The sequence below is a fragment of the Erinaceus europaeus genome, chromosome 4, assembly GCF_950295315.1.
Source record: "Erinaceus europaeus chromosome 4, mEriEur2.1, whole genome shotgun sequence".
Lineage (NCBI taxonomy): Eukaryota > Metazoa > Chordata > Mammalia > Eulipotyphla > Erinaceidae > Erinaceus > Erinaceus europaeus.
This window is the reverse complement of record NC_080165.1, coordinates 26,802,345-26,819,866: the sequence shown is the minus strand read 5'-3', so window position 1 is coordinate 26,819,866 and position 17,522 is coordinate 26,802,345. Positions and strand designations below refer to the sequence as shown.

Sequence of the window (17,522 nt, the reverse complement as noted above, 5' to 3'; positions counted from 1 at the left end):
ACTTGGGCACACACGACCCAGAACAAAGCCTGTCTAGCTTCCTCCAGACAGGCCAGGCAGATACAGGGCCCACAGCAGCCCATCCACACACTGACTTACCCAGAGGAGGCCCATGGGTGATGAGGATGTCCACGGCCTCAGGGATAAGGTTCCACTTTTCCAGCAGTGCTTGGCCTCTAGGGAGGTTAAAGCCCCAGCCGTAAAACCAGGGCTGCCTGGGGTACAAGAGGGAGTCAGTTCAGAGGGGACTGGCGAGGTGCGGTGAATGGCCCGGCATCCCAAAACCAGATCCAGCAACACTGGATGGGCCAAGTGAGGGTTCTGAGGGCAAAGCTAGCATCCTTGTTCCAATTTTTCTAGTCTAATGGCAGCTTCTGTTATTCTAGAACGGGAATTAACTACACTTTTTTTTTAGTTTAGTTTAAATATGTTATCATATGCTAAAAGTCAATCTTGCACCAAGCCTTCCTAAGGGAATGCACACATACTGTCACCCCCTCCCATCCTGGCTGGGAGATGCCTCCTGCCCCTCCCCCTTAGCTGGTGCAGGTGCACCATTTATGAGACAGGAGACTCCAGGTGAAGCCTGCTCATTCCCCGCTCTCTCCAGACACCCCCAGCCAGGTAGGTAGGTGTGAACACGAGCCCAGCTCAGGCAGGGCCACAAGGACCCACAGGTCCTAAAGGACCCCAATCTGCTGCCCAGCCCAGCCCAGCCCAGCCCAGCCCAGCTTGTGCTTCTCAGTGCCAGCCACGCCCCTCAGCAGGGCTGCCGGGAACATATGACCCAGACCCTCCCTCTGGAGGGCATCTCAGGCCCTTCACTCAGTAGAGAGGATGCTGCCAAGCCTGTGGATAAAACAGTGAGCTACCTGCCATGGCAACCACCACTCTTAAGTCATCCCCTGGGAAATGACAGGAGCACATGGCACATAGCTGGGTCAAATCACACCAGATGCTCACACCACTGCAGTGCCCTGCCCAGTCACAGGGGCCAACAGAAAGCCACCTGACTGGGGTTTCACTGGCAACAGTGACATCCAGACTAAGAATCATCCATTCAGCCTAAGCCATTATAAAAGTCTGTTGTGTATATAGACCATAACTTTCTCAGCCACTCATGTGTTGTTGGACACCTAGGTTGCTTCCAGGTTTGGGCTATTATGAATTGTGCTGCTGTGAACACAAGTGTGCGCAGATCTCTTTGAATGGGAGCGTTTGCTTCCTTAAGCTATATCCCCAGGAGAGGAATTGCTGGGTCCTACCGTTGAGGGAGAAAGTACCTCCCAGAAAATAGGTGTGGCTTAGAAGGTGTAGGCGGGGCTTTGGTTTTAAAAGGCTGAACCTTTAGTTGTATAGCTCTCTTTCCCGATTACCACGTGACCACCACAACATAAGTCGGGCTCTTTCTCTTTCTCTCTACTTCTCTCTCCCTCTCATGATCTAACATGTAATTTTTTAAATAAAGTTTAATGTACCTGGATATCATGCTCTTCCATCAGTTCTTTGCTGAGAAAAAAGCATGATGAACCTTTAGAATAGGGGATAAATGCTGTTCCTTCCCCCCTTCTCCCCCCATAACAATAGAGTAGGTGCATGACTAAGAAAGGGGCTGGGTGGTGGCACACCTGGTTGACGGCACACATGACCATGTGTGAGGAGCTGGGTTCAAGCCTCCACTCCCCACCTGCAGAGCAGAAGCTTCACGAGCAGTAAAGCAGGTTTGCAGGCGTCTCTCTTTCTCTCTCCCTCTTGATGTCCCCCTCCTCTCTCAACTTCTCTCTGTCCTAGCAAATAAAAATAGAAAAAAGAAAAGAAAAGAAAAATGCCCACTGGGAGTGGTAAATTGCTAGTGTTGGCATTAAATCCCAGCAATAACCCTGGTGGCAATAAACACAACAAAACAAATAAACAAACAAAAAGGAGAGTTGTGCTATGTATACACAATGGAATACTACTCAGCTTAAGAATGGTGAAGTCAGCTTCCCCTCATCTTGGATGAAGCCTGAAGGAATCATGTAAAGTGAAGTAAGTCAGAAAGAGAAGGATGAATATGGGATGATCTCACTCATGGATAGAACTTGAGAAACAAGAACACGAAGGGGAAATATCAAGTAAAACTTGGACTGGGTTTGGTGTACTGCACTAAAGCAAAGGACTCTGGGGAGGGTGGGGGAGGGGTGGAGTGCTTTGGGGGTGCTGGTACACGATGGTGGAAAAAGGCCAAAGTTGGAGGTGAGAGTGTTTTGCAGACACCTATCATGAGGAGATGAGAAATTTTACCCATGCACCAACAACTGTACTGTGAACCATTAAATTCCCAGTAACAAGAGTCCACATGAATATTGTCCCTTAGTGTTTGCAGTGACCCTCACCGTCACCGGCATCATCACTGCCCATTACCATCACCGTCCCATGACCATTACCAGTATCACCATCACTGTCACCATCATCATTGCATCACTATTGCCATCGCTACTGTTGCAAATCAAACTGCGTTCCCCCAAAAATGCCCTCTGCAGGAATCAAACACACCCATACAAAAATATCTGTGTCTACCTATGTTCATAGCAGTACAATTTGTGATAGCCCAAACCTGGAAGCAACCCAGGTGTCCCGCAACAGATGAGTGGCTGAGCAAGTCATAGTATATATATATACACAAAGGAATACTACTTAGCTATTAAAAATGGTGATTTCCCTGTTTTCAGCCAGTCTTGGATGGAGCTTGAAGAAATCATGTTAAGTGAGGTAAGTCAGAAACAGAAGGAGGACTATGGGGTGATCTCACAGGCAGAAATTGAAAAATCAAGATCAGAAGAGAAAACACTAAGCAGAACTTGGACTAGAATTGTTGCATTGCACCAAAAGGAAAGACTCTGGTATGGGTGGCGGGGAGGGTTCAGGTCTTGGAACATGATGGCAGAGAGCCTAGTGGGGGTAGTATTGTTATATGGAAAAAAACTGGGAAATGTTATGCATGTACAAACTGTTGTGTTTACTGTCGACTGTAAAACATTAATCCCCCAATAAAGAAATTAAAAAAAAATGTCTTCTGAAGTTCTAATCCCTCCACACAGCACCTATGAAGGTGACTTTTTTGAGTAACAGTCTTTGAATAGATAATCAATTTAAGATGAGGTCATACTGGATTGGGGTGACCCTTAATCCAGTAACTGGTGTCCTTGAGAGAGTTCTGTGGAAAGGTACAGAGACACAGACAAAGAGCCCATGTGACAATGGGTGAGACTAGAGTGGCATGTCCCCAAGTAAATGGGCCCCCAGGGTAGCCAGCAGTCACCAGAAGCTGGGAAAGAAGCATGGACCAGACCTCCCTGAAGCCCTCAGGAGGAACCAACCTTGCCCACACCAGGATTTCAGACTCCTGGCCTTCAGGACAGATATGTTTCTGTTGTTTCAAATCACACACAGTTCACGGTAAAAACTCATGAAACCTAAGGAAACTGGCACCATCACCATCAATACCATCCCCACCCAGGCCATGCACCTACCAAGAGCCGGCATCCTTACAGCAGGGTGGGACAGACAGGTCTCTCTCTTCCTAGTTTTGTTGTTGTTGTTTCCCTTGTTGTTTATCATTGTTATTATTGTTGTTATTGCTGTCATTGTTGTTGGATAGGACAGAGAGAAATGGAGAGAGGATGGGAAGACAGGAATGGGGAGAGAAAGACACCTGCAGACCTGCTTCACCACCTGTGAAGCGACCCCCCTGCAGGTGGGGAGCCGGGGGCTCGAACCGGGATCCTTACGCTGGTCCTTGCGCTTTGCGCCATATGCGCTTAATCCACTGTGCTACTGCCCACCCCCCCTTCCTGGTTTATAGGTGAGGAAACTGGGGAGCAAGGGGTAGACAACATAAAATCTTTTCCCAGGGACTGGGTAGTACAAGGACCCAGGTTTGAGTCCCCATTCCCGACCTGTAGGGGGATGCTTCAGGAATGGTGAAGTAGGTCTGCAGGTGTCTTTCTTTCTCTACCCCCCCACTCTCAATTTATCTGTCCTATCAAATAAGATAGGAAAGAAGAGGAAGGAGGAAGAGGAGGAGAAGTAGAAGGAGGAAGGAGAGGGTGGAGATGACAAAGGAGGAGAAAAAGAAGGAGAAAAAGGAAAAACAGTTGGCCACCAAGAGCTATGGATTCATAGTGACGGCACCAAGCCCATAGATAACCCAGGTGGCAATAAAAACAAACAAACAAGTCTTTTAGCCTTCTAAGTGGATTATAGGGATGGGTTTATCAAACTGTTGCAAAAACCCTGTGGATTAAAGACCAAGATTAGTCCTCTTACCTAACTGAGAAGTCAGAGATGAGGTGAGCTGACCCTGGGGTTGAGTTAAGTGGCCCTACCCAGGCTGAACACCTTCCTCCACTCTCCTGTGGCCACATACTGCATATAAACGCAGAGCTGGACTTTTTACCTTTGAAGCTTCTCAAGTGCCCAAAACATCTACCCAAGCTCCTCCCATGGTCTATATGCCCTTCCATGGGGAAGTTGATGCCCCCCCAGCTGTTGACCCAAAGACTCCACCTGTTGGCAGTTACCCAACACACCTCTTTGAAAGCCCGTAAGGTTCCAGGGAACACCATTCCACAGCCTTGATTTAGTCCCACCTTGGCTGATGCTGGACAAGAAGACGGAGCTTCAGCAAGAGGAAGGAAGTCTCTGTGACAAGGTCACAGAGAGGGTCAAAAGGTTGATCAGTCATTTTCAAGCCCATCTTTGACACTCCCTGGTTAAAATGGGCCCACAACTTAGTACCTTTGTGACTAGGGACAGGTGATTTAATGTCTTTCTGTGCCTCGATTCCCCTATCTTTCACCCCAGGGCTGGACAAAGTATTGTAGCTGGTAATCTGTGTCAAGTGCCAAAAAATGGAGCTGGGGTCATAGTTCATTGCAAGTGCCATCATCACCACAGCAACAAGCATCACCAACATCAGCAGCAACACCCTCAGCACCATCATTATGAACTCTTTCTGAAAGCCACCCATGAGGCCTGGATGAAAAATCCTCTGGGCTGAGGCAACATCTCCTCAACTGCATTTCTATAGGTTGTGACAGCACATTTAAAAATAAACTTAAATGAAGAAGAGAAAACATCCTATCATGGGAGGGATGCTTCAGTTAAATATATTTATATTTAAATAGACACCCACATACGTGTGTAATGAGTCACAATGTAAAATGCTTTTCCTACCACAATTCCCGGTCAAAGACAGTTGAAAGCCCTGCTCCAGAAGCTGCCCCCCCCCCCAACACTGAGCTCCCAGAAAGTTCTGGAAGCCCTTGTGCCCTGGGAGGACTCAGAGCCAACAGGTGTTCTCGGAGCCAAGGTGGGTGTCTGCAGCAATTTGGGCCGGTGGTCCTCCCTGGCTTTGCAAGGCCATATGGAAATGAGCAATGCCTTGGGGGCACTGCCTTCCAAACACATGGTTGGAGCTAGGTGGTGATGCACCTGACTGAGCGCACACGCTGCAGTGCACAGGGACCCAAGTTCAAGCCCTCAGTTCCCACCTGCAGGGGGAAAGCTTTGTGAATGGTAAGACAGGGCTAAGATGTCTCTCTGTCTCTCCTTCTCTATTTCCCCTTTCCCTCTAGATTTCTCGCAGTCGCTATCCACTAAATAAAGACAATAAAATCTTTGTAAAAGTGAAAACAAACAAACAGAAGCATGGTCTATTGTCTCAAAAATCTATTCAGGCATTTGCAAGAGGTCACAAGGCCTCACCGAAAGGCATCTTGGCACCCATGGACCACACAGGGGCATCCATTTGAAAGAAGCACTTGGAAATTACTGGAAACCCTGTAGCCCCCTGGGGCCACCCTGTGGTGAACTTTCTGCCTGCCCCACATCTCACCTAGCATTATGAAGCCTCCCTCTGGGGGGTTCAGTCCCCTCCACAGAAAGACAGGCCTGACTTTTGGAAATGCATCACCTGGAATACAAAGAAGCTGGACCCCTCTGCTTCCAGGATGCACAGAGAAGTGGCTCTGTAGCCCAGAGTCACCCAGCAGGCCCCAGGCAGAGCCAGGTGGAGGGTTGGATCTCCAACAGGTGCCACATCCTGAGCGGCTGCCAAAGATTCCCCTGCCTCCCCACCCCTTCCCCTTCGCCTAGAGCCCTTTCTCCCCACCCCCACCCCTACCTCTGAGGTCATCAGGCCTACAGACTCCACCTGCAGATTTAGTAGGTAGGGCCAATGAGGGGAGCAGTTCTGGGGATGGCAGCTGAGGATGGTCCACTGATGGGGGTCAGCCTCCTTGAACTGGGAGCTGGGGTCTGAGGGTGTCTTTCTCAAAGGTGGCCAGAAGTAGCTCAGTGCAGAGGGAGGGAGAGTCCCCAGTGTGACCTCACAGGGCTACCTGCATGCTGTGCCAACCAGGTCTCTGCCTCAAGCAGAGGAGATGGAGCTGGGTCTGCCCGAGGTCTCAGGCCTCTGTGTGTGGTCACTTGGCTCTCTCCTTGGCCAGAAAAGTCCTGTGGGGGTCTCAGGGTTGCCAGGGGTCTGGGTAGGGACTCCCCGGGCCTGACACCCCCACAGCCCCATTCAGCCAGCCCCGCACTGAGTCCTCCTACCGTGGAGGCCCACCCAGAATGCCCGTGCCCAGGGGCCGCAGCCCCACCTCAGGGTGAGCCTCACACCATGGCCAGAACCTCATCTGGGGGGCCTCACAGCCCCCCAAAGAGGGTGGCTGAATCAGAATTCCGACGGCTCGACTCCCTGAGTTTCTGTCTTTCTGTTCTCCAGTAACCATTGGAATAATTTTCTTACAGAATGATAGTTGCCATGACAACCAGAGCAAATTTTCCTTTTCTGAAACAGATGTCTCATTTAGTTGAAAATTAGAATGTGAACAAACCCATGGGAAAAATTAATTCAAACTTTAACAGAGCGCTGAATACAATGTAATCTTGCAGAGGTTAACCCCTTAACAGCTTTCCTGTGGGCTGGTGGTAACCCTCAGAGCCAGGCTAATTAAGCCCGTTAGCCAACATAAGTGACCTCTCAGCAGCCAGTTGGTACATAGTGGCCCCCCAGAAGAGGGCGAGAGAGGAGGGGAGTCTCAGCTATGAGGAGCAGCTGCTGTAATGTCCACCTTCCTCAGACCAGGTGGGTGCAGGCAGAGGGGAGTGTGAGTGTCTCAGTCCTGGTCCTCACACTGGCCAGGGGCACAGCTGTGCCACTTCCTGAGAACTGTGGGGCCTGGGGAGCAAAAGAGGCAGCCGCCACCCAACTGCCCATTTCACAGGCACAGACCTGGAACTGTGCAGATCTGAGAGCAGCCCAGGGGTGCCTGGCATCCAGGTGACAGGGGATGGACTGGCCAGAGCCCATGCTGGGCTTCAACAGCTCCAAAGCCAGAGCCAGAGTCCTCCTAAGGCTCTCCCTCAGCAAACCCCACTTTCAGATCTCAGGTCAGTCACCCCCAGGCCAAAGAGGCATGGGGGCTCACCATTTCAGAGGTGAGGGGGTGGGGGCACAGAGAAGCCAAGCAGTGTGTCTGAGGACACACAGGAAGCAAGAGGAGCCTGGCTGTGGGAGACAAAAATAATATATGACCTGACCCTGACGTCTTCATCTGTCCCCCCATGAGAGCCCCCCTCCCCTCCTGCAAAGTCATCCAGGCTCCCTGCTACCTGGGGGCAAGCCCAGAGGTTTGCCTCAATCCACTTTTTTTTTAACTTTCTTTATTGGGGAATTAATGTTTTTCATTCAACAGTAAATACAATAGTTTGTACATGCATAACATTTCCCAGTTTTCCATATAACTTCAACCCCCACTAGGTCCTCTGTCATCCTTTTTGGACCTGTATTTCAACCCACTTTGAGACAGTCCTGCTCCAATTTCCTGCTGGACTTTTCTGTTCTACCTGAAATGCCCTCCCTGGCCTCTTCCCTGAGTCCATTGCTGATTACTGGTCAAGTCCCGGCTTCCAGGGCCACCTCTTCCAGAAAGCTTTCCTTAGTTACCTCCAGCCCCCAAGCACAGGTGATCCTTCCTGCTCTTTGTGCCTATCTGAGACCCTGTTGGATCACCAGGCATCCCTTCTGCCCAAGAGACAGCTGAAGGTAAGTGGGACTCAGGGAGGGTTTGTTCAAAGTTCACATGAGCAAGTGAATAAAAGATATAATGAAGACCAGCTTTTGGGTGCAACCCAGGTTATAACCCAGTTCCCACCACACTGAAGGAAGCTTTAGTTCTCTCTCTCTCTCTCTCTCTCTCTCTCCCTTCCTCCCTCCCTCCCTCCCTGAGAAAACTTATCAGGGAGTGAAGCAGTGAAGTCCCAGAAATAATCAACAAGAAAAAAAGCTGAACTGAATGGCAGGCAGAATGAACTGAGTATCAGTTCTGGCACCATTCTGGCAGCCACAAAGTAGGATCCTAGAGCTACTGGGACAAGAACAGCAGCACTAAATCACTAAATCTCTCCTATTCTCTTGGCCTCCCACAACCTACCCAGGTGAAATCACACACCCACGTCACAGATGAGGCACAGAGGTGAAGCCAGACCTAGCCAGGGTGTCTAATGCTGCACATTCTCACCTCTGGGGGAAGCTTCCTTCCCTTTCCCTCTTCCCTCCCAGGTGGCCTATTCCCTGGGTTGGGGTGAAGGGACCTTGGACCTCTGCTGCCTGCCCTGGTTGTGACTCTCAGCCCTCCCCAACAAAAGCTCTTTCGGAGAGAAGAAGCCAGCCTCTGAAGCAGACCTTCTGGCCAGCTGTGGCAGTGTGAGCAGGGCAGTGATCTCTCCCTGTGTGTCTCTCCTGTGGCCAAGCCTGAGTTTTCAGACCATCCTGCCCTTGCCTCCAATGCTGACCTGGTTATTTGTCCTTCCTCCAAAGGTCAGATATTCCCAGGCCACTTGTGGGCAGCCAGCTATGGCCCTTCCTCCCCAGAGATGACCACTAAGAGCTTTGATGCCAAGTACCCCTCAGAACCCCCCAAGCCACACCTGCTGTGCAGCAGGGAAGCAGGCTGACTCAGTGCCCTGGTCTGCACCGGAGCCTGGCTCCTTTCACTATGTCTCCACCCACCCCATCCCCCACATACTGCTCTGCCATGGGGGTGGGGTGGGGAGAGGGACTGCCAGCTACTTGAGGGCAGGGCCACCAGCCTGCAACACACCCCCAAGGACTGTCACTCACACACGGCCCCCCACACACACACACACAGCACTCGTGGCAAGTCAGCAGCGAGATGAGTGGAATGGAAGAATGGGGTCCTTTGTCATTCCTAATTGATTCCCCTACCCTCCCGGATGTGCAGAATCATTCATCTTTTGTTTCGCGGGGACTCTGCAGCCGGGAGAAGCAGATGACTCGTCTCAAACATTAATCTCATGTAGCACAGTGTGCATATGTGTGCTGAGGGGCCTTCTAGAAGGAAAACAACAACATGAAATCCAGAGAGATAAGGGGGGAGAGGGAAAGGAGAAAGCCTCTGTGTGCTAGAGAGAGTGTGCGTTAGGATGGGGTGTGAGGGGAGGTGGGGTGAGAGTGAGTGTCTGGTGTGCAGTAGTGTGTGGATGTGAGTGTCTGTGTGTGTAGAGGCTGTGGAGAAGGTGAGGGGCACCTTCCCTCTGGAGGAAGGAGAGGGAGCACATGTGGCAATGGGACCAACTGGGTCCCTTGGGAGCCAGCCTGTACATGCCGGGTGAGGAGGGACCCAGTTGCTGCAGGTTGGCTCCCAAACCCCTGATGTCCCCCTCACAGCTATCTGGGAGGCACCCCTTCAACAGACACCATCAGCCTGGCCTGACTGGAGTTCAGGACACAGGGCTCCCTGCAATGCCCCTATCTGTGGCTCTGTGGTCGTGCACAGTTTCTGCCTGCTCAGATAGGGGTGGACAGGGCTCAAGAGTCCAGTTCGAAGTGGCAGAACTCAGGGCCCAGGAGAATACCACAGCCATGGGACCAGGAAGTAGGATAAGAAGGAAGCCCAGCCCCAGTAAGAGGAATTTTAGTAAAGGGGAGGGTGCAGGGAGGGGTGGGGGGAGCTGATGGAGCAGAACTGAGCAGTCCACCTGCCCAGCTACAAGTGGCTCTACCTTGAGCCCATCATGCTGCCAACTGAGCCACGGCCTTCTGCTCTGTGGAACTGGGAGCCCTAAGCCCCAATGACCCTGCTGCCAGATGTTTAAACAGGACAGGCTCTCAGGTCAGTGGCTGAACTCTGGGTCTCAGCCCAGAGGGGAGGAAAACTCCCCTGGGTGTGGTATCTACAATCAAAGCAAAGGACTCTGAGAAAGAAGGGCTATGAGGGGGCTGAGGGTAGGGACTTTGGGGTCCTGGTGCATGATGGTGGAAGAAGACCTCATAAGTTAAGGATCAGAGTGTTTTGCAGACACCCATCAAAGGGAGATAAGAAATTGGACCCATATGTCAATAGCTGTCTAATAAACCATTACCCTCCACCAGTAAAATGATTTTTTTTAATCTCTGCCCCTCTGGCCAGAGTGATTAGAGAAAGGCACAGCCTTATGCCAAAACCACCTGGAAATGCCAGGTGACAAATACAGGGGCATATGTGGAGGGACTGTCATCCCCATATTAGGAAAGGTGGATCTCTGAGCCAGGAAACCATAAGGGAGGAGGCCATAGTGGGTCAGGAGGGAGCCGATGACCTGCCTTCTTACACCGGGACCCTCAGAGAACCTCAGGGAAAGACAGGGCCACAAAGAAGCAGGACAGCACCACCAGAAAGAGGCGCCCTGAAACCCCTGGGCAGTCTTCAATAGGTGAATCCTGCAGGGCCAGGAAACTAAAGTCAAAATCAAGCATAAAACACTCCCTGGCTGCCCACACCCACAGGTGGAAGCACTGCAACCCTCTCCGAGGGGGTGCTCCCAAACTGGGCTAGTCCCCCTAACCAAGCTGCTCAGGACTGCCCTAGGTAGAGCTTCACTGAACACAAATATTCAAATGTGAAAGATTCTCTCAAGAGCAAAGGCACAGCAGCTGGGTCAGGTGCTGAGGTGAGCCCTGGGAGTAATTACACAGATGGCGAGGGGAAGAGCCCAAGTCAGCTCACTGGGACCTGGGGGGCAGGGTGGGACATGACCAGGGGGCAGGGGGCAGTGAGGAACTGGACATTACCACCAAGCAGAGAGCAGGTGGGGGGCTGTCTCAAGTCTCAGCACACAACCTGTCCCACCCAGCACTCCATCCCCACACTCTGGCAAGAGAGTGGAAAGACAAAGAGAGAGAGGGAGAGGGAGAGGGAGAGGGAGAGGGAGAGGGAGAGGGAGAGGGAGAGGGAGAGGGAGAGGGAGAGGGAGAGGGAGAGGGAGAGGGAGAGGGAGAGGGAGAGGCATGGAAAAGCTCCAATGCTTGGGAAGCTTCCCTCATGCGTGCTGCTCCTATGGTAGCCAGGGGTCAAACCTAGGTCTTTGGGGATGGTGGAGTGTGCACTCTACCAGGTGAACTGTCTCCTGGTTCCTCCTCTCTCATTTTATTCATTTAGTGTTTGAGGCACTGGAGGCCAGGAGGTAGAAGAGACAACTATTCCTGAGCTCATTCCTGGGGCCTCTGCCATCCTCAAAGGGGCTCAGCTCAAACCCCCCCCCAAACCTGCCCAGGACAGGGTGGGTGAGCCAGGTCCACAAGCTGAAAACCAGGATCCCCCAGACTCCCAGCCACAGCCAGGCAGCCACTTCTCAAAGTTTAATGTCTCAGCAGGTTTAGATTTCTTCTTTCAAAATACCAGAAGTAATTAGACCAGATGGGCTAGTGGCATGCCAACTCCACTCCCTCCCTCACTCCTTCAAAAAAAAAAAAAAGGCTGTTTTCAGTTAAATGAGAACAAAAAAAAAAAAAAAAAGCATCCAAACCCATAAATGAATACAGTATGTATATGGAATTTTTTTTTAACACTTAGGATTTTGTGACAGCTGAGTTCTTCCTCTTCTTCCATAGTTGGTTCCCTCCCTCTTCCTCTGAGTGGCTCTTGCAGAAGCCTCAATGCAGAGGCTGCACCTTAGGGGACCAGAAATGGCTTCCTGGATCCTAGAAAGTCACAGGAAGGCTGGGGGGGAGGGAGGCAAGAGCCAGAGCACACAGCCCTGAGCAAGACTTCTGTCCCTTCCTTTCTGAGTCACTCTGGGGGCTGTGGGGACAAAGTCTCTACTAGGGCAGGGAAGGGGTAGGCTCCAGGACTGAGGCACATGGGTGTTAGGCCTTGGCAGTAGGGAGAAGGGCATAAATGGGGGGGGGGGCAGATTGCCACTGGCAAGCTCTGCTCTAGAGAGATCAGCACAGAGGAGGAAAGACCCAGGTGGTGAGGAGGCTGGGGTGGGCCTGGGAGGAGGCCACAGAGAGACTGGGGCATTTGGTCAGGCCAGGCCTGAATGTGAACAGAGTCCTCAGGCCCAGCATCTGTCCTTCTGTCTACCTGACCACTCACACACTCTATAGGGACTTACTGTGATGAGCCACAAACTGCAATGGAGTGAGGGCCACGACACAGAGTTTCCGGTCCCTGTCCTCAAATGTTCTCTTAGGGAAAGGTGCCATGAAAGACATGGACCAGCACTGGAATTAAGACAAGCTTGTAGCTAAGTGGACAAAAGAGCTGGAGGAGCTGGGGAGAGACCCACTGAAGCAATGGGTACAGAGCAGCCAGGCAGGTCTCTCTCCTCCTGCCTCCTGCCCGGGCCCAGGCACAGTGAGTGTCCAAGTGGAAAAAAATTCAAGGGATCCCTGCCTCACACCATCCAGAAAATTGTTGCAGGCAGATACAGCACCTCAACAAGCCAAGCAAAGCAGTAAAACTTCTAGAAGGTAACTTGGAAGCATCTTCGTATCTTTGAAGGAAAGGGGATTTTTAAACAGGGTGCCAGATGCATTTACCATGTGGTATATTTAACTACAGGAAAATTATGAATTCTTGTTATCTGGTGGCCTGGGAGGTGATGCAAGGGATAGAGTATTGGACCTTCATGCATGAGATCCCAAGTTTAGTCTCTGGCTTCGCATGTACCAGAGTGATGCTCTGGTTGTCTCTCCCTTCCTTCCATGTAAATAAATAAATAAATAAATAAATATTAAAAAGAAGAAGAATTCTGATTATCTGGAGGCTAGGAGAGGGAAAAGACAGGGCACAAAGGAGGAAAAGTCATTACAAATGAAAGAATACAAAAAGAAGATGGACAAGTAAGAAGACAAGATGACTTAATTATGGGCAAAAACAGGTCAAAGACATTAAACTCTTGACCAAAGAAGAAATCCAAGTGGTCAATATGCAGACTTGGTCTCGTGGGACATCAAGGTTAATGAAATGCAAACCAGAGACACCAGCACACCCCACCTGGATGAAAAACAGCAAAAACTCCACCACACCAAGTGCCGGTGAGGATGTGGGGCAAGGAACTTGGGGGAAGGGAAAACAATTGGCTGGACCACTAGAAAACAGGCCACTGACTCCAGAAAGAGCTGCATAGTCCGACCTGAGTGTGTGTGTGTGTGTGTGTGTGTGTGTGTTGTGCATACACCGAGGAGCACAGAATTATGAGCACTATGAGACAGGAATGTGTTGATAGTAATATCATCTATAATGGCCCCAAAGCAAGAACAGCTGGATTTGGGCAGAATGGATCAACAAACTGCTATATCCACACAATGAACTCTCATCGGGCAGGAAGCAGCAAGACTGTAAAACACTGCAGAGAGCAGGAAGGGCAGACACCGTGCAACACATTGCACACTGCACACTGCACAGATCTGTTTGTGTAACATTCAGAAGCCAGGCAGGACCACACGCCACCAGGGTGACAAGGGCCTCATGATCACAGTGTGCCCTGTGACAGCAGGACTTCAGAGAGATAACTTTCCATCTACATCCACTCCAACTCCTGAACGGGGCAATCCTCCTGCAGTGTGGGTGCCCATGCAATGTGCCCAGGGGCACAGGGGCTGGATGGGGGCGCTTGTGCTAACATGGAGCGAGGGCCTGGCCTGGGCAAAGCTTTGGTGTAAATTGTCCCAGGCATTCCATTCCCATCACCACCAGTTCCCGGATGGCCTGACCTATTTCTGGGTCTCCAACAGACAATAGAGAGTGGGCATATGATGGCTAGTATGGGGTTCAGAGTGTGAGGCCTATCAGAGAAGTGGGAGGCTTTCAAGTCTGACTCCCACAAACTCCCAAGGAGAGGGGTCAAGGCTTGCCTGTTCCACTGTTGACATTCCCACCCCAAGTCTAGCAGCCTAGAAAGACTTGCCTCAGCCTGGCAGTGTGTGCAAATGGCCCTCAGTTCTCAGCGACCAAAGAGAGCGGGGCCAGCACACAGTGCTCTACAGTGCAGCTCTGCTGGCTGCCCCGCTTTGTGATGGACAGCTTACCACTCAACAAGGCCTCAGGGCCTTTCCCTCAGGGCCCCCTCACCATGGGGTGGCTCTCCTGTGTGAATGAACACTGCCTCTGTGTCCCCGCCCTGCGTCCCCCCACACACACACAGGTCCAGCTCTCCGTCTACCTCACCCAGAAGCCCCACGTGCTCCAGAAAACACTGGTCACTTGTAGCTAGTGGTAGGCAGTCACACATGGCTACTGGTTTGTCCAATCCCTGGCCCAGCTTGCTGGTGAAACAACGCCTCCAAAGCAGCAAAGAACACTCCTCTCGCCCATGTGTTACTCAATATGTTAAGGGCAGGGGGAGAAGAGGGAAATCCCCAACATCTGCCTTCAGCACTGATCCCAGTCAGCCCTGCCAGCCACACACTCCTCAGAAGCTGCCTTATGCCCGGCAGCTGGAGCAGGGGGCTAAGCACTCACTGAACTTCAACAGACGCTGCTCAGTCCACACAGCAGGCACAAGTGGCAGCTGGGCATAATGGTCTTTGGCTGTGAATACCATTTCTGTGGCTTCACTTGGAGACCCCACAAGGGCACTCTAGCAGGGCAGTGTCCCCCCGCCCCCCGCATGTGAAATGGGAAAGCACGGGCTAGGCAGTGGTGCACTTGGTTGAGCGCACGTATTACAGTGTGCAAGGATCCAGGTTCAATCCTCAGCCCCCCACCTGCAGGGGGGAAGATTCACAAGTGGCCAAGTAGTGCTACAGGTCTCTCTCTTTCAATTGCCACCAGGGTTAGCTGGCACTTGCTCCTCCTGGCTATTATTCTCCTTTTTATTTTTCTATCTTTTTATTTATTGGATAGGACAGAGAGAAACAGAGAGGAGAGAGAGGGAGAGAGAGAGAGACCTGCAGACCTGCGTCACTGCCTGTGAAGCTTCCCCCATGCAGGTGGGGAGCGGAGGCTCAAACCTGGGTCCTTATACATAGTGATACATGCCCTTAGCCAGGTGAGCCACTGTCCAGTTTCCTCTGTCTCTCCCTGTCAATTTCTCTCTCATATTTAATTAATTAATTCATAAAAAAAAACAGAAGGAATAAGAAACCAAGGCTCAGAGAGACTGATGTCAAGGTCCAGGAAACCTAGAATGAATTGGCCCTGCTGAGTCAGACAGCAAGGACAGGACCACTGGTGGCTGAGCAAGAAGTAACAGCAAGACCAATGGATGGCCTGACTCAGACCATCAGCAGTATGGTATGCGCATGTGTGTGGGGGGAGGGGAGGGACTGAGCCCCAGTTTGCATGAGGGAGGTGGGGGTGGATCTGACACCTGACCCTTTATGCAGCAGGAGACTGGTGAGCTGAGCATCAAACAGGTTCTTTAGAGGTCAGTTGAGGGGGTGCAAAGAGCTGCTCTGGAGGGAGTGGGGGACAATGAGTGGTGCCAGCCACCCCCACCCCTTATCCACTTATTCCCCACATGCTGGGTTCTGAATCAGGCCGTGTTGGAAGGGTGAGCTTGCAGTGAGAATCAGAATGATGTCTCCATTCATGAGCAGGGCAGGCACCAGGTTGAGCCGCCCTGTCCTGACACCTTCCACCACCAGACATAAAGGTTAAGTGACTCAGCCAAGGTCACACAGCCTGTAAGAGGTGAGGTCAGGATCTGAGCCCAGGCAGTTTGGTTGCAAAGCCTTGCTACCAGCACTATATAACACAGTGCTGAGCAAAGGTTGTGTGTGTGCTACCAACTCCACCATCATCATCTTCACCACTGCCATCCCTATCACCTCTATTATCACTGCCACCACCACCAGGTTCCTAGGAACACCGACCCAGTGTCAGAGAACAGTCATGGCCCTGCCCTGCCGGTGAGCTCAGGGGTGAAGCCTGCTGGCCCTGAGTCCCCAGCATGGAGGAAGCACTCCCTAGGCACTGTCTGAGCACTTCTGTTCCTGAAACAGTAAGCTAGGCCTCTCCTGTGTGGTGAGGATGCCTCCTCAGCCGGGCTGTCGCCCCACCCAGGGCAACTTGTGTGCCTCCCAGTCAGCAGCAAGATGGGGAGATTCCTTGTACTACAAGATAATGGTGGAAAGCAGCAGTTCTGGAACGTAACCACTCGGGGTTCCTTCCTGTTTGGCTCCTTCTTGGCTGTGTGACCTTCCATGAGGTCCTTGCTCTCTCTGTGCCTGTCTCAGCACCTGGCCGACAGGTGTCTGTGTGTGACACCTGCTAGCATGGGGCACACTGTAGCCATGACTCTCTGGGGACATTTAGGGTCAAAGGACAGGGAGCTTCTCAGGCTCCTGCTCCTCCAGGCTGCACTCACCACGGGGAGCCGTAGATCCGGAAGCCTCGCACAGTCACCTCTGAGTCCTGCAGGTAGATGCAGTTGGTGAGCAGGGACTGCACATTCTCGTAGTTCTCAGGCTTCAGCTTGGACACGGACGGGAAGTAGTAAAAGTCCTGCTTGATGAGGTCGGCCATGAACTCCTGGTCAAAGGTCAGCTCATGGTTGCCTGCGATGACAATCTTGTACTCGTAGGGCAGGCTGCCTGCAGGGCGGACAGACACACAGATACACGTTTCACCGCTGCTGACAATCCAAAGCCAGGCTGAGCCAGAAGGAGGGGGTGATGGAGGAGAACTTCCGGAAGCCATTGGGGAGCTGCCCCTGCTGCCAGCTGCCCCCCCTGCCCCCCCCCCCCCCGCAGAGGTAGCCCAGCACCCATCCCTGGACCAGGTGGCAGTCTCTCAGCTGAACTTCAGGCTTCCTTCCAGCTGTTTTCCCCAGGCCACTTGTTGGCTGTAAGACATGGCTCTGACTCCCCACCCACAGCCCTCCCAGCCTCGCTATCTCTGGCCCCCTGCCACCAGAGGGTCTGGCTCCTTAGCCTCACCAGACATCCCCACAGGGACTGCATGCTCTCCACAGAGCCCAGGTCCAGCCTCCAGAGACCTCCACTTCGCCATCCACTCTCTGTCTTCACCTGCAGCCACAGAACTCAAAATCAGAGCGGAGTCTAAGCAGAGTCACAGCAAGGCCAGCATCGCTCAGCACACACACCACTAGCTAGCTTTGCTCTGTGTGAACCCTCGGCCAGATCCTCCGTGCCATGTCTTTTCCTGTCCTCTCTCTCTCTCTCTCTCTCTCTCTCTCTCTCTCTCTCTCTCCAGCTCTTGCCTTGCAGATGCTTCTCAGGGGAT

General features: G+C 51.9%; 1 protein-coding gene across 2 annotated transcripts in view; it reads right to left on the bottom strand.

Annotated features, from left to right (window-relative positions):
* Positions 1–17,522, bottom strand: part of MPPED1 (metallophosphoesterase domain containing 1) — a 69,453-nt gene that overhangs the window by 3,599 nt on the left and 48,332 nt on the right. For both annotated transcript variants that reach the window (XM_016188319.2, XM_007523452.3), the window contains exons 4-5: positions 16,645–16,870; positions 100–215 (exon numbers count right to left, since the gene is read on the bottom strand). In XM_016188319.2, the coding sequence (XP_016043805.1) occupies positions 100–215; positions 16,645–16,870 (342 nt within the window). The remainder of the gene's footprint in view (positions 1–99; positions 216–16,644; positions 16,871–17,522) is intronic.